Source organism: Carassius auratus, chromosome 4, assembly GCF_003368295.1.
Source record: "Carassius auratus strain Wakin chromosome 4, ASM336829v1, whole genome shotgun sequence".
In the NCBI taxonomy this organism is placed as follows: domain Eukaryota; kingdom Metazoa; phylum Chordata; class Actinopteri; order Cypriniformes; family Cyprinidae; genus Carassius; species Carassius auratus.
Genome location: NC_039246.1, coordinates 11,147,161 through 11,169,168, shown reverse-complemented (window position 1 = coordinate 11,169,168; position 22,008 = coordinate 11,147,161). Strand labels below are relative to the sequence as shown.

General features: G+C 38.1%; 2 protein-coding genes and 1 pseudogene across 2 annotated transcripts; 1 reads left to right on the top strand and 2 right to left on the bottom strand.

Moving 5' to 3' along the window:
* On the top strand, positions 1-4,352 carry LOC113056213 (radial spoke head protein 9 homolog; annotated as a pseudogene).
* A 1,197-nt stretch (positions 4,353-5,549) lies between these two features.
* LOC113056206 (uncharacterized) lies at positions 5,550-14,178 on the bottom strand. The gene is made up of 8 exons (XM_026222806.1): positions 13,550-14,178; positions 13,231-13,373; positions 12,618-12,702; positions 11,772-11,916; positions 11,123-11,316; positions 9,920-10,058; positions 8,900-9,027; positions 5,550-5,943 (listed from the first exon to the last, which is right to left on the bottom strand). The coding sequence occupies exons 1-8, from the start codon at positions 13,616-13,618 to the stop codon at positions 5,626-5,628; spliced, it is 1,221 nt and encodes a 406-aa protein (XP_026078591.1). The 5' UTR covers positions 13,619-14,178; the 3' UTR covers positions 5,550-5,625.
* A 1,113-nt stretch (positions 14,179-15,291) lies between these two features.
* On the bottom strand, positions 15,292-21,741 carry LOC113056617 (uncharacterized). Its single transcript, XM_026223390.1, has 4 exons — positions 21,471-21,741; positions 19,789-19,870; positions 15,467-18,088; positions 15,292-15,385 (listed from the first exon to the last, which is right to left on the bottom strand). Exons 3-4 carry the CDS (start codon positions 17,812-17,814, stop codon positions 15,292-15,294), a joined length of 2,442 nt encoding a protein of 813 aa, XP_026079175.1. The 5' UTR covers positions 17,815-18,088; positions 19,789-19,870; positions 21,471-21,741.
* Between the last annotated feature and the right edge of the window lie 267 nt (positions 21,742-22,008).

The following is a 22,008-nucleotide window of genomic DNA, read 5'->3' as shown; positions in this document are numbered from 1 at the left end:
GCCAATGCAATAAACATTAAAGGTTGTAAAGAAAGTAAAATTTTTTCTCTCTCTCAACCGCAGAGTAACCGGAGAGCGATGCTGATTAGCTTGCAAGCGTCAGTTCTCTAATAAGCTAAATAAATGCAAATTACTGCAGTAATGTAGTCTTTTATGAATAAACATTTGTTAGTATATAGTGTTGCGATGGACTTTGAGTCTTTGCATTACTCGTTGGATTTAGCCGCCGGTAAGGGTGAGCACAGAGACACTCTTCACACCTCGCTGGTCATTCTCAAGAGAAACTATGAATTCAGCCGGGTTTTGTTTTGGGGAAAGATTTTGGGCTAAAATGTGACTATTTTATTGCTAAAGGAGTTGAAGAGGATGAAATGAAGAACAGAAAAACTCTGTACAGGTAGGAAATCATTTTGCTTGTTTAAATAAGTGCTTGTTTACTAAATTAGTCCCAGAAAATAAGAAATGTATTTTGCAATGAAATAAACTATTATTGTTTGAATTAGTCTTTTCTGTTGGAATTATATTATTTTTGTGTAAATCCAATTTAAAACTGTGATATTCAATACCAATATGTTCAATTTTGTTAGTGAGTGATAAAACATGTTCTGTCTCAAATTAATTTGTATAATTGTTTGATCATTAAACAGTTTAAACTGCATGGATTGGCACCTGCTCCCCCAGCCTCTGAGTCCATGATTGCAGATGTGGCATTAGCAGTACAGGGGCAATTCACAGGCGACCCGTCCCATGAGTACAAGCACACAGAGACGCGCATTAAGGGAGAGGGGGATGATGCCACAGAGGAAGGGGTCACGGTGAGAGGAGGGGCGTTTGGGTTACACGACACAGATGGGACTATAACGAGCATGCAGCATTCTGGAAATAGGAAAGTAGATGAAAGAAAATGAACAAAAGCCCATCTTCTTTGATTCATATATCTGCACTTAAGAATTGTAGTGTGTTTGTCTTTATAAAATACAGATCTTGCTTTGTTGACCAGTCTTACATTTTCAGCAATCAAAGAGTCTAAACATTTCAAGAAAAATCGGAAACACACACAAAATGAATGTTATGTTTATGTGTCTGTGGTAATGTTTGGATGTAAAACAACTGTTATTATTTACTCTGTTTTCTGTTTATTCATGGTTTATAATGGAGTGAACATGGTAGATGGCAGGAGGCTTGTTGAATGTTTATAAAGCGGTTAACATACCTCTGTTTCTGCAGGTGAAAGTGAACGAGGCAAGTAGATTGGCAATGACCGTGTCAAACATCGCTAAAGATGCGCCTGTAGTGCCACGTGGTGCATAAGAGCCCCTGCGGCAACGTGCAGACAAACCAAAGCTTTGGAGGTACAGTATGCTTACAGCCAAACTCTTAGCAGTTCACAAGTGTTTGTATATGTTCTCCACCAGCAATCAGATGCAGCTGTGTGAGTATAAAACTAAAGTCTGTATGTTTCCATTTCCTGGTAAAAATGTAATCCATTTCAGTTCTCTGAAGACACTTTCTTGTAATCAGTCTTCAGTTCATCTTATGTTGTCATTTATTAGAATTGTCAGACCCGGTCAGATCTGTTTAAAATTTGAACACATGATTAGTGTGACCATAAGTCCAAAAATTTCCGGGTCTTGTCTTTGTTTATCAATTTATGTGCCGGTTAACCTGAAAAAGAAGTCCATCTTGGAAATGTCTCACCTGAACCCTGCTATTGACGTTCTAGATCCTTTGAGCGAGGATGTTCCCAAAGGTAATTAAAAGGAATGATCTTTCATTACCGTTCTTCCATGATGCTTTATTCTTGATGTGGTTTTATTTCCAGTCACAATACTGTTTCTGAAGGTACTGAGGGAGTCTCCTGCTCCCACCCTCTAGTCTTGTAATGAAATGTTTGCCTTATTTTGCTTTAGACATTATAATTCAAAGGTGAACAACACCTGTTAACACCACCATACTTTCCAAAAAATGATGCTGACATGCAAATTGCATTTAGGAAGTCTTAATAGTGGTGGGAAACATGAGGAGGGTGTAAAAATCCTTCTGCAAGGCATCCCATGATCCCTGTAGCTGGATTTCCCTGGGTTAATGACAGACATGATTTGGCAGCTGCCTAAGGCCGAGCGAAAGCCAAGGAGACATCTGGGGTGTTGTTCTGCAAACTATGATCCCTTTGTTCTTTTTTCTTTCTGGGAAGATGCATTTTGGATTGCCATTTTCTATGACAACGATAAATCTCCCATTCGTATATGTTGGTGTGTCTTAGTGGGTCTCCTGCCATGTTAGTCAGCTGGGAGTGAACTAACAAAACAGTATTCAGAAAGCTATTCGTCTGTTGTTGTTCCCCACAAATTCAAGTCAGACATAAACTTGCTGAAAGGTATTCATCACGCATGCTTCATGAAGCATTACCCATCGCTTTCCTACAGGCTACAGAACACTACTGATTGGTTAACATCAAGTTCCTCAAGGAATATCCTGTTCTGCTGATCCTGAATCTTAACCAGATGGAATCTGACCTGTTTAACATACCAAGCGAAGCCATAGAGCATCACTTTGAGCCTTGACATTTACTGAAAACATGGTTTGTGACTCTTGCATAAGAGCGTTTATTGCAAAATTAAGAGTGACCTTCCTGTTGAATGCGACCTTGAAGTGAAGAGATGGAAGACGAAAGTCAATGACTCATTCAGAGACTATGTAAATTTGAGCATTTCCTCACTGGGAATATTGTTATCGGACTCTGATTTAGAAGGCAAATGCCTCTTTGTTGTTTCTCAGTAGAGTCTGAAGGCACAGTCAACTTACTGGACACATGCCCAGACTTTAAGTGTGGTAGAAACATCTCAGCTGTTTCATTAAAGGAGGTGATTTGTTCTTATTTCTCTTTCTAAGGGATGGCCTCTAACCTCAGGCAACACTAGGCTAGGTTGATTTGTTTTGCCTGAAAAAGTAGAGCAGGTCTCCAACAGAGGGCATTTACCCACCCTGCGTAACAGTTGACCAATCAGGTGGAAAAAACCAATCCCCTTTCAAAAATTGGCAGAGGTGAACAGGTTCATCTGGACGCTTCAGATAGTGGGTAGGGGGATACTGGGAATGGGTGGTGATACTGACCGCCACCCCCCTTCGGCTTCACTCAGGTTTCCTTGAATGTGGCCAGGACTAGGAAAAAGTAGGGAGATTTCCCAAGAACTTGGAAAGGCAGAAAATATTGTATAACCGCATGACTTTTAAGCCAAATATCACTGTAAGAAATGGAGGGAAATGGTTTAGTTCAGTGTTGATGGAAGCAACTTGTTTGATTTGCTAGTCGTATTTAATATTGTATCTTTCAGACGAGAAAATCGAGTTACTGCATATTATCCTCAAAAGCTTTTTTAATTAGTGAGCGATGTATAGAACTGCTGCCTATAAATATTTGAAGTCATAATGATGTCACAGTGAACATTGAGTGTTTTAGGTTAAACATTGTTAGCAGTTAGCGCAGGGCAGGGCGCAGTGCGTGGCCTAATGGATAGAAAGTTAGACTTGTAACCCCAAGGTCATGGGTTGTAGGTGGGGAAAGTGAATATCCAGCGCTCTCTCCACCTTCAATACCACAACTGATGTGAGACTCTTGAGCAAGGCACCGAACCCCCAACTGCTCCCCATGTGCCGCAGCATTGGCTGCCCACTGCTCCAGGTGTGTGTTCATGGTTTGTGTGGGCGTGTTGGTTCACTATTCACTGCTGGATTAAATGCAGATCACAAATTCCAAGTATAGGACACCATACTTGGCCACACTTCACATCATTTCTTTTCCTAGCAGTTAATTTTCAGTGCTGCAATTCAAACAGACTTCATTGGCATTGAGCTTTGCTGTACTGGGTGCAAGCCAATGCCAGCAGCTGGATACAGGGGCCACCCAAACAGAAAGACCCCAAAGCGCCTCTTCTTTATACACCACTGCGATAATAGTCATCCATAATGGAGCCAACTCTGTCACACGACTTTCTTCTCCAGATTTTACTTTGCATCTGTCACACCATCACAGTCTGGATTCTGTCAGTGGTTGTTATGTGTAAAGACTGAAAATTCAGATTCAGTTTATACAAAATGTTTTTCGTCTTCTCTTTCCTCTTTGATCTTGTACAGTAGGATAATTCTAGTCTTTTTCTTGTCATTTTTGCTTACTGTGTGTTCTTTATATAGGGTCATGGTGCTTCCAGTTTGAGCTGGGCGGCATGGTGTGTGTATTACAAAGTTTGCTCTGGCTGGATCTCACCTTCTTCCACATTCCCCCGACCCCTCAGCATGGGCACATCTACATGGGAGACGGACTTATGAAACTTGACCTGCCCTTCATGTTATAGCAGCCAAAAGGACTTTTGAAGACAGCACATTTTGCCACAGATTGAAAACAGCTTTAATCTCACTCTAAGTGTTAATGTGTAATCAACTCTATGATTTACTGGCACTATAATTTTCTTTCTGTTATTTAATTTCAAGAAAACATAAACATGTCAGCATGTTTGGAAAGTTGAAGTTGCATTGGTGTTTTAACCTTTAAGGCAGACAAAATTGTACCTTGGGTTTTCTCTTGCACAAACACATACAAACTTAGAAAAGTCTGCAAGTGAGGTAAAGATTTTTATTTGAAAATATGCGTTTGCAATAAAATTATTTAACATTTCTTTAAATCACATGATGGAAAGCCAAATCAGAGGACTGAACATATAGCTCTAGAGTTACATTAAAGCGATCTCTGAATATGCATCTTGATGTTTTAATGCACACTGGTTCTCTCACAGTCTCTTTGTGCCAGAGGCACCACACAAAGTCCTTGGTCATAGATCTTCTCTTTCCCGTGAAAGTCACTGTTTAGATTGGGTAAACAGCTGTTTCCATCAGTGCTTTATGTACAGTGGTTTGGGGCTGTATCTGACACTTTTTTTCAGGGAGGGATGTCCTACACTCATTCTCTTCTAATACCACTTCAGCCCTGTCTTGTAGATGGGCTTCACAGAATTCACAGAGTAACGTGTCAGATCACTCTAAAAACTGCTGGGTTAAAAAATAACCCAACCTTAACCACGCTGCTGGGTCACTATTGGACAGAACACGCGCTGGGTTGGTTTGACCCAAGTGCTGGGTTTTACCGTTTAACCCATATTACTGGGTCATTCATTTGACCCAACCAGTGGGTAAAATTAACCCTCTTGCTGGGTTAAGTCAAACAAATAGTTTAGTCAAATAAATAATTATTATTTAATAATAAATAGATTATTTCCTGTCTCACTGCCTTTATACATTAGTTACAAATATATTTTATATTACGAATGTAAAATAATTATTGTCTCTGTAATACAATAAACCAGAGAGGCCATGTATATGTGATTTGAATCTCATTTAATTTAAAACATATTATTTCTTTAAAAACAATACATTTCTTTAATACTTTGTTTGTATACACCCACACACCCTCTGACATTCACCCTTCCCCACAGACTTTATAACAAATGTAAATCTGTCCAAATATTCAGGCTTTAAAAGTCATTAAACAACTAATTTGAACTCTCATTTGATTACAATTTAATTTATTAAGATGTGTTGATTTAAGAACAGCAACAAAATACATAAAATCATCTACATATCATGTGGGCCTGAAACCACTGTTGTCCTCAAAAACTTTACAGCGGAGGACTCTTTTCCTTCAATTTTATATACAGCATGCTGGAGAAACTCCCAGGTGGGGAGACACTGCTTGGTGTACTGAACATCAAAAACAAAAAAAGCTTTAAAGCAAAGATCAACCGCCTCCAACAAAGACTCAGTCTCAATGGCGTGGCCTGGAATAATGGCAAAGGTCTGTGATGTCCCCCTTGTCTCATCACTGAGGCACAGAATGTGCAGCAATGCTCCAGTCAGCTCATGGTTTAAATATTCAACCATGTTGGTCCCAACCTGTTGATTACACACAATAACTTAGAGTGCTGCAATATAACTGACATGCTAGTTAAGCTTTTTTGGTGGAAATATAAAAAAAATTGTATTGCAAACATTACCAAATATGACAAAATGTGTATTTACATATTTATAGTAATGTTAATAAAAGAATAATTTGGACTAATATTATCAACATTTAGGCATTAAAAAAAGTATAATATGAATAGTAAATTAATAACATTCTGATGAATATGAATAGTAGGCGTGACCTTTCAACATGATGACGTAATTCCCTGTCCGTTTGTTGATCAGCTCAGTCCGAACTATTGAAGGTAAAAAGTCTATAAATTATAAAATAAAATTTAAAATGACCTATCGTTTCACTAGATAACAACCTCTTCTTCAGCTCTGATCGTGTACAGCCCGTTTAAACACTTCAAAGACTTTTGAAACTGCATTGATTTGGACTTAAAAAAGAATGGTCACCAATGAAGTCCATTGTTAGAAGTAAAATCCAGAAATGTTTTCCTCAAAAAACATAATTTCTCTCGCACTGAGGAAAGAAAGACATGGATATCTTGGATGGCATTTTGGTGAGTAAATTATTAGGACATTTTCATTTTGGGGAGAACTAATCCTTTAAGGTGACTAGGACACTGGGAAAGGACACTGATCTTTCATGTACTTGCTCAATAACAGATTTTTGTAAAAATTTGTATCCAAAAAAAGTTACGAATTGCAGCTTTCCTTAACTTTTGTTGGGTAAAGCTGCAGTCCATAACTTTTGGTGCTCTAGCGGTTAATAAACAGAACTGCATGCGTTTTGCGGAAGAACATTGTAACTGGAGTTACTTCTCTCTTTTTATGTCTATGACGAGTCACACAGGTACTGTGCTCCTCCGCCAGTCTAAAATAGTCTGAATATAAAGACTTATTATATAGGTGTACCGTTAGTGATTCAGGATAAGACAAAAACACGATTTGGAAAATGGATTCATGATGTACTCACTCATTATATACTATTTGTAAATTTTGAACACACACAAAAAAAAAGGTTATGGACTGCAGCTTTATAAATATATAAAATTATAAATATTGTAAATTATTAGGGCCCGACCGATATATCGGCCGGCCGATATTATCGGCCGATATGAGCTAATTGCATTTAAATCGGCATCGGCGTTTATAACGGCCGATGGAATATGAGAAACGGAGTCTCATGCTACACTCATGTTATGAGTGTTGCATAGTTTGCCCACCAGAGGGCGGTCTGCAACTCCAGAGTTGACAACAGCGCCAGAAATTCACTACAGAAGAAAGCGATGGTGAGTCTGTCCCAGGTGAGTCTGTCGTTCCTCATGTGAAATGATTGTAGATTTCGTTCATACACTGTATATAAAAACGGTGTGGTAGTTCTAGCTAACGGTCCTATCATTATCACTTCTAAATATTCTGCAACATCACTTACAGCCGCTAATGCATTGCTATATTAGATTAGCCACAAAGCTAATACCATGTTTATCAGTGGAAGAGCGCGAACGTTAATAAGAGGTCAAACTATAACGTTAGCATTTAACTTAGTCTTATTCTATTGCGGTGTGTTTCCCACATAATGACCGCGTAATGGTCCTTTCACACAGGACGCGGTATGCACAGCACTTGGCCGCTGGGTTTAGCGTTGCCCTTCAGATACAACGCAATTTGCGCTGCGCTATGGTGTTGGCGGAGTTTTAAAAACTTTAAGCGGGAGCTCTTTCATAGTCTGTTGTTCCTCCTTTCGGTCAGCAGCAAACATGTATCTGTCCTGTTGTAAGAAGCGAGCGATAGCGCTAGTCCTGCTGATGAAAATTAAGAGAGAAGCAAGGAAGAAGAGGCTACCCTCAGGTCCAGAGCACAATTTGGTGAATTCAGGCTGGTTACGTTACTCTAACGCTAATATAGCTTCCTTTTTAGCAGGCCCCTTAAATGCTTGCTATTAACTTGTTTGAAGGTGGTTCTTCTCAAAATTGACAGCGGTGTGTTCATGGCACTAACGTTAACCATTCAACTTCGAATTGAATCCGTAATCTTCCGGTAACATTAGGCTAACTTTACGTTCGCCAGCGCATAACGATGTTTTGATTCAGACTGCACAAGAGAAGAGGAGAAGATATACGGGTCCGTTGTGAATGTGTATTTATTTATTTTTTTTTTTACATATTGTTTCAAAGCAGCTTTACAGACATAACGGAAATGTTGAAATAATATAGTTAAATATAAGTAGGTAATACCTATTGCTTGACAAATAAAATATATATATATATTTTTTTCTCATTTTTGCCTATGTAGGAGATCCCTGTTTATTATTATTATAATTCTAATGATGACATGAGTAACTAATGATACATGGTGATATTATTAATACACATGCTTGTTCATTCTCTGTCTCTCTTTCTGCCTACAGATGGCTGAAAAAGGTGAATGCTGTAGCAGCAAAGTGTGGGACTACTTCTGCAAATACTTTAACTTTAGTATTATAATTTATTTACAGTACACACACAGACTGTTAAAACCAGCTTCAACTGGAAGAAAGTAAAAGTGTTAAATGTTTAAAACCAGACTGTTTTTTGATCATTAAAAAATATATACTTTTGATGTGCAATTGTTTATTCATTTTTTTTTACATAAATCCCTTCTGGAAAATGGTTTATACAGCCCACATACATAGAACAGGCAGATATTTTGCTATTGAATGTTGTGTAAGTGCAGTTTATAGGAAATGGGTCTAATATCCAGTTTATTTTCAAAATCAAAATATCGGCTTATAAATCGGCTCTTTTCGAGTTAATATCGGCATCGGCCCCCAAAAATCCATATCGGTCGGGCTCTATAAATTATCAATATTGTAACTCTGAATTACTTTCATAGTTATCAAGCATATCAAACAGTGCAAACGTCCACCCTTATTGAAGTAGAAACACTAAAGCAAACTTACAGGTTGCATGTCAATAAATGACTTCTGGGCCTCTTCTGTGGTGGGTCTGAAGACCTTTCCTCCTATCCTGTAGATGGATGGGGGAAGCAGAGTTGGCAGGACCTTCAAAGCTGTCTCCTCTTTAGCAGCTAAACAATTTGACCAAAATACATAAAGTTGCATTAACATTTATATAGTATGCTGTATATAACAATTCATATTTCTAAAGTAGCATTTCTGACTTTTCTTAACACTGATTATCTCTTCATAACAGAACCTGTTAGTGGGTGGGATATATTAGGCAGCAAGTGAACATTCTGTCCTCAAAGTTGATGTGTTGGAAGCAGGAAAAATGGGCAAGTGTAAGGATTTGAGCGAGTTTGACAAGGGCCAAATCGTGATGGCTAGACGACTGAGTCAGAGCATCTCCAAAACTGCAGCACTTGAGGTGTGTTCCTGGTCAGCAGTGGTCAGTATCTATCAAAAGTGGTCCAAGGAATGTATGTGTAACATAATATATGTTTGTGTATATTATGGGTGCTAAATATAACATACACACACATACATTATTTTAACACAGACTTTTATGTTAAATGCGATTAATCGATTTTACAGCCCTATAACCAAGAGTGTTGATTCTTTTATATAAAAAAAGTCTTATATATGGTGTTCATTGGAAAGCTTGCTTTTAAAAAGAATGCAAAACAAGCAAGCGATATTTAAGCTTTTTTAATTTAATTTTATCATTGTAAAATGACTGACTGACTAAGAATACCCGCATCAAGTTTCTAAATTTATGGGGACTATTTAGAATTTTTGTGCTAAATATAGGCTATGAATGATATAAGTTTGAAACTGCAACAGTGGTGGTAGACAGAGAAGTAGAGGAGACGTAACAGCAAGGATCGTATTGAAGACTACATGGTGAATAAAAAAAAAGACATTGTTTTTAGAGCTACTTCATGGAAGGCTGAAATGCTTTAGGTAGGTGAACAAAAACAAAATTATGACAAAATTATAACATTAGAAGAAATAGCTTACCTGGTGTCATGTCACCCAGTACTGAGGGCAGTTTACCCTCTCGCTGGGCATATGGAAGAATTCTTTCACTTATCGTGGTCCAGTTTTCAAACAGTTTCCTCGCTGCATCAGGATACAGGATACAGAAATCTTGTGAAATCTGATACATTTTGAAAACATAGAAAACACATGTAACTAGAACAATACGGTTAAAAAATATGTGCTTGCAGAAAGTACCTGTTAGGAAAGTGCAAAGTACTAAAATATGTTAATTTGACAGATTATCAGTTAGAAATTAAAGGAAAAACCAACATAAAATGTCTTAAGTTAAGTAAAGTAAAGTAAAGTAAAGTAAAGTACAGTTTTGGTACTTCAAATGCCACCAGAACAGCTGACAAGTTTTTGAATTTCTTTTACAGAGATGAAACATCCTTCTTCTAAAAGATATTAAATCTTTTGGTGATTTGATGATGGTGAAGAAAAGCTTGTTAGACAGTGCTGGTCTAAAATCTCCCACAGGTGTTCAGTTGGATATAGATTAAACCATTCAGCATTTAATTTAAACCATTGAGGTGGCATTGTCCTCGTGGAAGAGACCACTTCCAGGAGGATAAAAATGTTTTATGATAAAGGTGATCACTCAAAACAACTTTGACCCACTGAATGTGTTTTGGCACTGCTAGAAACATACAGGCATTAATGTTGGAGTAGGTTGTAGCTAAACTCTGTGGACCTCCAGGAACATGGATTGGAGACCCCTGCTCTAAGAAGATAAGTGGACCAAAACCATGCCTGCAAAAATTCCCCCACATCCCCTCACTTGTAGGAGTCATGGATTCAGGTTTTTCCTTTAATAAAGGTTGTAACTTAGGTGTTAATAGTCAAGTATTTTAGTTAGATCAGTGAAGTAGTCAGTTCAGAGTAACAGTACAGTTAGTAAGAGAAGTCGCCTTTAATCAGTGCACTGGATATGAATTTACCCTTCTTCTCCTTTTGTATAGTCCAAATTTGCCAAATGTTACATGAGTACCTACAACACATCAGGCTATAATCATAAAGGTCAATTTATAATCTGGCTATTTGTGCCATGACAACAAATCAGCAATCAAAGTCCAAAAAAGATGTTCAAAGTTAAATAACCAGGATGCTCACTTCTCAAATGTCTTCAATAAAACCAAAATAATTAATAAAATAATAATAAAAATCAACAAAAATAATTCTTACCATGCCAGGATTGTCTACAAGCCTGGGGAACTCCTTCAAAACTTCCGCAATGCTTTTAGACCCATTGTTGCGGATCCACTTGCCTCTGTAAACAGCCGTTTCCTTCATATAATTTTCGACTTCAGAGATGGGATATTTGTGGACCTTCAACCACTCAACCATCTCCTGAACTTTTTCGAGAGGCACTCCACATTCTGTTAAATAAGAATGATAAAGTGCAAGCATAAAATTTGTGACAACAAATTTCACAAGCTTTTTTTGTGCATATTTACTTTGTCAATAACAAAACAGCGTTAAAAACCGGATGGAAACTTGGCTATTGGCTAATGCTGCCTGTTTTTTTAATCTGCATTAAGCAATTTCTGACCACTATAGGGTGCTCACTGTCACGGTCAACCTTGTGTATGCATGTTTGTCTGTGTGAGCAGAAAAATCTGGCACCTGTGTGAACGGTGAGCGGACTGTCATGTTCAGGAGAACTATAATTTGGGCTTAAGTGCCAAATGGCCACTTACAGCAGAAATAAAGCTGTTAACAGCCTGGTATAAAAAAAGTTCCCTTTATAACAACTGTATGATTAATTTTAATAACACCTGCTTGACTAATCCTTTCAGAGACCTAGAATTGATTGAAAATTACGATCCATTACCTGGTGTAGAGATGATATGGTCCTGCTGTGGTTCTAGGTGATCAGGTTGCTTTAACTTTCTCATCCGTTTCCTAACATTCCGCAGACGCTCTTCAAGGAAACCTGTAGCAGGCCTGTGTTTACGTCCAGGTGTGTACCAAGCTCCCTGTAACATTAGAATAAATTCAGCTTAAAGTGACCAGGATTGGGTGAAGCATAGTTTTGTACAAGAGATGACTGAAAGGGATTTTAGGGAGCCATAAATATTGTTTGTGTCAATATAGACCGTTTTCACATATCCAGGTTTCTCAGAAGCGGAAGTCGTCATAGTTGGGTTAATTTCTATAGCGGTGAATGAGAGGCTACATTAAATATATTTTTACGTTCCCATTTGCTCAAATATCAAAAGTAAAACTGTTTTCACGACTTTCAATAAGAGGAAAAAAGTAGAGAGTCAAACTGACATTTCCCACAAGATCAAACCCAACAGCTCTAATTATAAATCATTATTATGAACTTATTATTGCAAAATCAGGGTAAAGTAAAGAGACAGTTTTCAACACTAATGTTATGTACTTGCTCAATAACTTAAATCACCCAGCCCTAATATGTATACTGTGTATATATATATATATATATATATATATATATATTTATATATTATTATTTTTTTTATTTATATATTTACTTGTACATTTTTCCAAAACAGTAACAAAAAACTTCATACAATTAAAGTTATAACTTTTGTCCCCAGAATAACCCCTCCCACCATAATAATTAAACAAACATAAAGTTAGTAAACAAATAACAATAAATAATAAATTAATAAATAAATACATCCTTTTATGTAAAGCGGGTTTTACTTACGTAGCTAGTGCCTGTATCATCCTTTAGGCATGGAAATTCATACACCAAAGCCATGGCAAGTCCTTTCTTTGTGTCTGAGGATGGCCTGTTATGTAAACAACAGAAGTTGATGAAGTTGTCAAAAAAGGGGCAATATGGTAGGCTTTTGCAGAGGCCAGTATGATCTTACTCAGGCTTCACATAAGTAATTAGGTACTCGATGCTAGTCCTGTCTCGTGAATAAGTCACGGTTGAAGGGGGTTGTTAGGTACGCGAAGCAAAGTAACCCCTTCAGCCGATGTCTCTCTCACATTACTCTTCTACATAATACAGTAAGCTTCAATGAACAATATCAATTGAGAAGATATGTTTATGTTGCAAAGAGTGGTTGCTAAGGATGTTATGCAGTGATACACAGAACCATTGGGTGAAGCGGTCATAGCCATGCTTTATCGTAAATAAAACACTGCTATTGACCAGTCAGAATCAAGGACTGGAACTAACCATTTTATAATTAGAAGTAATCTTGGTATTTTCATGTTTAAACGCTAAATAATGAGAATGGCCAATTATGTCTTCTAAGCACTTAGTAGCTGCTGGTGTTCGCATGCTAATTTAAATATAGCTCACTCACATTTCCCCATTTGTTTCCAGCAAGTGGGATATAAGGATTCTTACAAGTAGCCTCCTCTGTTTGGTGGTAATAGATTGCATTTCATCCAAACTCTTTACTATTGATTTCCCTTCAAGGGAACGTTGCAATATCTGACGAATTTCCTATAAAAAAAATAGAATCACAACGAAAGAGCAACATAACCTTCTCTGTGAGGACTTTTTGCATTTTGTAATATATTCAAATAACTTTGAGCAATTGTAAAAGCAGTTCCTTTTCAGTTTCATTGTTACATATTTGGTCAATACCCAATACAAATGTAAATAAAGTCAATACTTACAAATGCTGGATAAAGTTGCAGAGCCACGGTGAGAGGATTTGGGGTCGGGGTTTGTTCTACCATCTCCATCTCTCCTAATTCTACCGAACTGTTACTCTCTGTTGGCGGGTTGCTGAGACTGGCAAACTAGATAGTTACAGTTCAGACATTTATACACTCATTGTAGACATGAATGCAATGGCAATACTGGGCTTTCATGTTTTTTAACTGCTATTTTACTGGGGCAGAATGATTGTAGAACATACAACTTTAGTTACAATAAAAAATATCTTCTGTTCTTCTGAAATCAATACAGGGTCAAAAATATACAATTATCTACTCAAATTTAAATCATTATAACTGAAAGTTTCAAAAATATTGAACATGTCAAGGCCAAAGTTTCTCAACATCCTAATATTTATCATGATTAACTACAACTGGTAGCTAGCTTCTCTCTGTCAGAATAAAAAGGCTTTGTTTGGGGAAAGTCCAAGGAGTTCAATGCAGATCTGAGAAAGAGGATCATAGATGCACACAAATTAGTAATGTCTCTTGTAATGTTTCTAAACAACTGCAGATCTCAAGATCATTAGGTCAAAAATGAACAACAATTCTCTACAATCATTCTGTCTAAGAAACAGAACAGTTAAAATAAATCATGAAAATCCCAACAATGACTTCTGCAGGGGGACATGCCAGAAAAAGGAAGATAACTACTGCTTTAAATTAACACTTACCAGAATACTTACCAATTCAAATACTTAAATTCCTAAACTGTTGAAAACAAACCTGTACATAACAGATAAAGGTTATAAAAAACAGAGGTAGTTAAAGGGATGGTTCGGAGTAAAATCAACCTAGGGTCCTTTGCACCATGACCTCGAGCCAAACACCCCCCCCCCCCCCATCCCCCACCAGAAGCCTTTTTTCCCTTGGTCGAACATTAATAAAGTTAGATCTTTTTTTTTAGATATCAGCCAGATGGCTCAGTGCAGGCGCTAATGGATCCAAGGCTGTATCTGGTGAATTACCCCACTAATAATGCCCGGAATGGTACCAAACTTATACAGTAGTACAAATGGGTTCTGTACTCATAAAATGAGGCATTGGAAAGTTTGTAAGTACATCAGGAGTTTATTTAAATAACACTTGCCTAAAGGCTCATGCTACCGCCTGGCAGAAATCGATGCAGAAGGATGTAGTGTAACGACGCCAGTTCCAGGAATGCACTAATATTTTGTTGGTAGTACCAGTTTGTTAAGTAATAATTGTTGCAAACTGGTACCACCAACAAAATATTAGTGCATTCCTGGAACTGGGCGTCGTTACACTAGATCCTTATGCATCGCTTTCTGCCAGGATTTTACAGGCTTTTCCCAAATCACGGAAGTGACCTCGACGTCCGGGTTAGCGGTAGCATGAGCCTTTAGGCAAGTGTTATTTAAATAAACTCCTGATGTACTTACAAACTTTCCAATGCCTCATTTTATGAGTACAGAACCTATTTGTACTACTGTAGAAGTTTACCAGATACAGCATTGGTTCCATTAGCGCCTGCACTAAGCCATCTGGCTGATCTCTCTAAATAGCACTAACTTTAATAATGTTCGACCAAGGAAAAAAAGGCTTCTGGTGGTTGGGGGGGGTTTGGTGTTTGGCTCGAGGTCATGGTGCAAAGGACCCTAGGTTGATTTTACTCCGAACCATCCCTTTAATGAGCATAGATGCAAGCTTACATACCTTTCTTCAGCAAACACAGAATCTTAAAAGATTCTGTATCTAAGTGAAACATATAAGCAAATGTCATTGTCTCTGTAGGACTGCACTGCATGCAGAGGGTGATGGTCCAGGAGAGAACTAAGATCAACAGCAAACACATTAGTGGTTGTTATTACACCGTAGGCAAAAAAATGCCTCTCGAAACCTACTGTATCCCACTTTTGGACTACAAGCTTGACTGAGTGATCCAAGACTAGAATCTTTTTCACAAGACCAAACTGGGGCTCACCATCAGCAGTGTAGGACAGAAATACTGTCATGCCAGGCTTGTACTGTGTACCATTTACCCTTATCCAAGCTGGAATAAAAGTTTCTGTAAAAGGTGGGAAATCTTCAAGTCCACTTTGTACATCACCAAAACCATCCATTACAGCAAGCAAAGTGCTGTGACCTGGGCCAACTTCTGTTTCACTTTTGAACACAGAACCAGAAAGAAGGGAGTAGCACTGCATCATCTGATGTCGAAATGCCATGGTCTTGCAGATATTTTTGAAGTTACAGGTGACATGGCTGATGCGTTTAAAAAAGCCATGTTTAGCCTCAAATCGCATAGACCAGAACTGTATCAGGGGTCCTAACTTCAAAATTGCATTAGGATAGTGGACCATAAAATGGTGCTTCGGACGAAGATGCAAATTAGGGTACAGCTCAAGAAACAGAGAGTGATGCTCATCTATGATGGCAGCCAAGTAAACTGCAGCTTCTGGTGTGAGAGATGGCGAGAAAATCAATTCCATGCATTCCAGAAGGAGAAGCAAGAGTTCCCAGTGCTCGTTTTCTTCAGGTATGAGGTCTCCAATCATACACGGCAATAACCTGAGGAGACACCATGTTTGGGCTGCAGACTGATGCATTGCTCCTTCAGGATTTTTAAGTTCATGCCTACCAATTACAGATGGCTTGTTCTTCAGATCAGGAAAGCCATAATCAAAACTTGTGATTCGGAAGTTGAGTTTTTCAAGGGTGAGGTGTTTGTCCTCAATCAGTGAGTTGAAGTTAATACTCTGTATTAACTTCAACTCATATGGTCCCACCCCTTCCAACAAGTCATGCATGACATCTGCAACCTGGTTGTGTGTCACATTGAAGTAGCACAGATTATTCAGAATACTGTCTCTCTTAACACCTGTTTCTGACAAGTTGGCAAGATGAACATCTTCAGCATGGTTTGTTTTATTTCTCAGCAGAGAAACATCCTCTTTTGTCTGTGCCCTTGTAGTGGTTTTGTGTGCCTTGCAAATGCGACAGAAGTAATTACCTGAGAAACTCTCTGTAAATCCAAGAATGGCATTTAAGCCAAGATTGTCCCCACACAACTGGGCAACTGAAAACCGCATTTCACCCTTGAAGTGTGGTGTGTTGAGGGTTATACCATTGACCTCAAGATCCTTCAGTTCCTCTATGACTGGGAGCAGAACACTATCAATACCATATGTTTTGGCATCATCTGATTTGTAAACTGCAACCAGAAAATGTGATGAAAGTTTTGACAGAAACTCTGGGGGCAGACTCTTAATTGTGAAGTAAAGAAACCCCAACTTGTGCACCACAACTTTTGAACCAAGTGGGTTGACTGTTTCACAGTCGTCATTGTACAAAAGAAGTGGAACAGACACTTTGCTGGATAAGAGAGGATGCTGTTTGCAATACTCACCATCATAAAAGTCTAAAAGGACTCCATTTTCTCTTTGCTGCCAAGTAAAGATGGCATCCAAAATGCCAGGGAGCTCAAGCAGTTTAGTCAAAAGGGGTTTCAGTGGGACGCGATAAAACACATCTTGAACCGCAACTTGTCGTACTGTCCCAGTAGCAGAGTCCCTTCTCTGCACATAGGAGACTCCAGGCAAAGCCTCCTCTATCGGGTGAATGAAGTTGCCTGACTTTGTAAAATACTGCATCTGTTTAAAGTCTGATTCTAATCCTTTGAAAGGACTTTTAGCTTCTTCAAAATCACAGGCAAGTTTTTGGACCCCTGAATCATCCTTATGACCTAATTTTTCAAACAGAGACAAAGTCTTACTCTGAAGTGAACCAACAATGTCTGAAATCAAGCTTGATGTCTGTTGGACAACAAAGCTAACTGTACTGTAGGTCTGAGCTGATTTTGATTTAAGGGTGGCTAAAAACAGAGCTATCCGCTCTGTTATGGTTTCTGGTTCCAACTCATCCCAGTAATCATCATCTTTGTTTTCTTGAGTTGGTGTCTCTAAATCTGCAATTTCTGCATTCTGCATTTCTGCATTTATGGTACGTGAGAGGCCCTGCACAGATGCTCCTGTGCTCCCCCCGAAATGCTGTTCTGGACGGTAATGCTTTTCTGGGACAGAATGCTGAAGAAGATGCCTTCGGAAAGATCGAATGTATCTAAAAGTCCGCCTGCAACCATCTTCGCAGCACTGAAAGAATGTTGAAGCATAATTTATCCCATGCACTGCTCTCAGGTGAATAAACAGACCTTTTGCATGACCGGGTATTACTTGTTTGCAGTGGAAGCATGTATATGGCATTATTAAGCTATGTTCGTAGGACAACAGTTCTTACAATGCTCACCCCACCACTATCCACCTGGTCAGTAATATTATACAAAGGAAAAGTCTAAAACAGAGTGGTGTCTGGATAAGAACAGAAACTGACTTGCTTCAAATAAAACCTACTACTGCATTTTACTCACAAGTTCCTTGTGATTTTTCTGAAATCTGACACGCTGTCCTATTTTAGGAATAAGGCAGGCGATTGCATTATCATCCAGCAAACGGAAACTCTCCTCATCCACTTCCTGGTCTGAAAGTCAAAAAGGCAACATAGAAAATAGTAGGAACAGATTATGTTAGCCAATAAGCAGCAAAAAAAAAAAAAAAACTGCAACAGAATCACATCATCAACTTCCTACACTTGCTTCCCTGGTGGTAATGTAAACCAAATGTAAACTGCAGCTAGGCCTGTTGCGATAGTCAATAAATCAATTGATCGCACGATAAAAAAAAATTAGCTCGATAATTTTTCCGGCCGCGATAATTCCATTTGCATGCTTGTTTGTTTTCCTCGTCTCTCTCTCTCTCTCTACCAAAGAGATTTAAGGACCACTCTCGGTTCCTTTGCGTATATGAGGTGTAAACTCTCTTGTCAGTTGCATGGTCTTTGTGTGGGGAGGCGGCGCTTGTTGTCAGTCACATGGTCTTTGTATGGGAAAGCACCAGCGGGACTGCTTGCGGCGAGTCCGGCGACTGCCGGGAGAGAGAGAAGACGCTAGTTGTGAGTTGGAGGAAGAAAAAAAAGAAAAAGATGGAATTGGTTTCAAACCCAAACGCGACAGCGAGCCCGATCTCATGAAAATGCGTATCTATACCACAAATGTTATTTGTCGTGCCATTTATACGGCAAAAATAGTTTTTGCGTGCATATGATACGCAATTTTATGGCGTGTAATACACACGCACTCCTCACCCCTAATCCTAACCAAGTATTTTCAGTGCGTAGCATATACACGCAATAAAGTGCGTCTTCGTCTTCCTGACAGTACACAATCACTCGAGCGTTTGTTTAGTCAACAAAGTAACAGGAGGACAGTGCAAAATGGTGTGATATGGCTACTCGTAAATTCAACGAGTAGAAATTCAATCAGCTTTTTTAAGTGGTTTACAAAGGTCCTAACTGGTAGTTTTGCCTGTTATGGAATGTTTAAGTGCAATTTTGTTTACATCCATTACATCCGTTTTTGGTATTTATTCAAGTGATTTTTTTTTTGTTAACAGACACTGAGAGTCCATTGCTTTTATTGTTTATTTATTTGTTTGTTGTTTTGTTAATTTTTTGTGGATATTTAAAATGTTTTCCGTTTTCAATGTTTAATATTCTTTAGAAATAAAAGTTTATAGATCTTTGACAAGGTGTACCTTCATTTTTATGCCATTATCATTATATTAGATGAAAATGGTCTCAGAACGACAATATTACCGTTTATCGCAATAATTTCTTGGACAATTTATCATCCAGAAAAATTTGTTATCGTGACAGGCCTAACTGCAGCACACTAGCATGTCTATAGATCGTAAACAATAAAACAAAGCTGTCACTATCATTGTATCCCTGATTGCAGGGGATTTAAAAAACATATTTCAAAACATTTTCAGGGTGATACAAGACCACTCCTCGGTTTTATTTTGTGATATCAACCAGCTGGATATATATTATTAAATTACTCTAAATTGTAACCACTAGGGCTGCACAATATTGAAGAAAAATATGATATGCAATAACTTACAGCTAAATTGTGTGGTATGATTTAAATTATATTAGCCTAAACAATTAAAATTATATTACCAACATACATGTTTCACATTATTTCTGGGAAGAGAAAGCAGCACAGCCATGTTTTACTGTTGCAGTACATAAAAGCAAACCTGACAAAGCTAACCTTACCTGTAAAGTATTTAAATCATGCAGTTATCGCAAACCATCGCAATATGCAAAAACCAACTTACCTTTAAAGGTGTCTATAAGATTTTCAAGCTGCCATTCAGACAATTTTCCTCTCACAAACGTGTCCATGAGTGGCAGCAGTCACTAAAATGAAATTTGTAAGTAAGTTAAATTAGAATTTCACATAGCCTAACTGCTGAATTTAGGCAGTTTCTATTCATTATTTTGACATTAGCTTTCAAATTCTGTAAGTAACTTGCATTACACTGTTTTCAACTGAAAATGAAAACTTTTTATGCGTTTTGGCTGTTCATTTACACAACAGTGTGTTTTGGTCCTGGAATTTTGAGTTTAAACTTAAGCTTTTGAAACCGGATTTCAAAGTGCAAAGTTTTGAAAACGATGCCTTTACTCAGTAACGTTGCTGTCTCCCTCCATATCAATAAAAACGTTCAGCGCATAATTATCTGATAATTACGTGTTCACATGGGGAGTTTCTTGACGAAGTGACATCGCCAACTACTGACCTGGCATGCATACAGCCTTTTAAATCATTTTCGCAGATCCGTGTAAAAGGGGATCGTTTTTAAAACGTTGACGTCTGCTTTTAATACATCGTTGCCCTCTAAACATTTCTGACATTTCGGCCCACGGTCATATCCGTTTTTAAATCGGTGTCATCTGTTAGTTTATAAGACTTCATTCAGAGCAGTGCCATGACAAGTATAAAAGCAAAGCTGTAAAGGATAAACTCACCGTGTTTTAATGGCATCCGCAGTAAAAAAAAAAAAAAAGCTGTATATAACTCCTAGATCTATTTTTCCACAGCTCATATTGACTGGGGAGTTTTATTGAATTTTCTCAGACAGATATTTTTGAGTTTTTCAGCAGAACACAGTAAATAGCAGTACAACTTGCTTTTAGAGATGCATGTCTATTCGTCACAGCCTCCCGTGTGATGGCAAAGATGGCGCTCTTGTGAATATAGCAAAAAACATTATTGGCCTCAGAAATTCTTCCCGCACACTCGGCCGATGACCACTGTCTTAATAACGTTACTAAATTATAGTCTTAGCACCTAAAATCTTAACAACTTGTAATTTGATTTCAGGGCGAGAAAACGCTTAACATGAAATCGATTTATTTCTCCTTTCCTCTGACGCTGTTTGTAAAGATTGAACGTAAATCATATAAAAACCTTTTTTTTTTTCTTTTTTTTTTGGGCAAAAACGATTCTGGCTCAGAGTCCGACAGAGACTTTACAGAAGACACACGCAGACTGTGCTGGAACTTACCAGTTGCTTTTTCTGACGAGTATTTCTAAAATACAGCAGACTTTCCACACACAACTCACTCGCTATTTCCCGCCGATTTACGTACGAGCCCTGTGAGGGACTAACTTACTGCGCTTGTAGGCCTATGGATTTCATACAAAACGCTTTCCTCACTTTTAAATACGCAACGTCCACAATGAATACGATAATAATTACGTGGTTAATTTACAATTTAAACAGCATATTTCAAAAAGGCTGCATATATAGTCTAGCTGGTTTACAACTAAGGATTTAAGGATGCTGCATTTTGTCAAAAAATCTAACCGGCTAGCAGTGTCTATTTAATGTTTCACAGAATAAATACGTTACCCCTCACACTTCCACATCAAAGACTGTATGTTAAACAGTGAAATTAGCTTGCTGTTACCACAACTTATTAAAAATATATGTAAACATTCATATTAACTTACCATAAAACACTGCCCGCTCCGAATGCGTGCCTCCTCCAGTCAGAAGTGAAGAATCCAGAAAGTTCCGCAAATAATGAAAAAGTAATAAACCAGTTGCTGGGTCAAAATAACCCAACCAACTGTTTATTTGTGAATGACCCCGTTACAAATCATTTTACCCAGCATGAGCAACCCAATAATGTGTTTACAGTACCCCAAACAACCCAACTTTTTGACCCAGCACAATCAACCCAACAATTTGTTTACAGAAACAACCCAGCATTTTTTTGAGTGTACCTGTAACACTGTAAGAGAAAAATGCCATATGAAAATAAGGCTCATCAGATATGTGACATAACATCTGCTTTCTGAGGTGACTGCACCGGTTGAGAGGTGGGTTGGATTTAGGTTTTGGTACATGGCCTTCAGGTAAGAGGGGGGGGGGGGGGGGGGGGGCTGGTAGGAGACCTGGAGATAAATGAGGAACTGTACAGTAAAAGAAAATTATTTGGTTTAATGAAATGTGTTTATGCGGTTTAAGGTTAAAAAAACATTATTT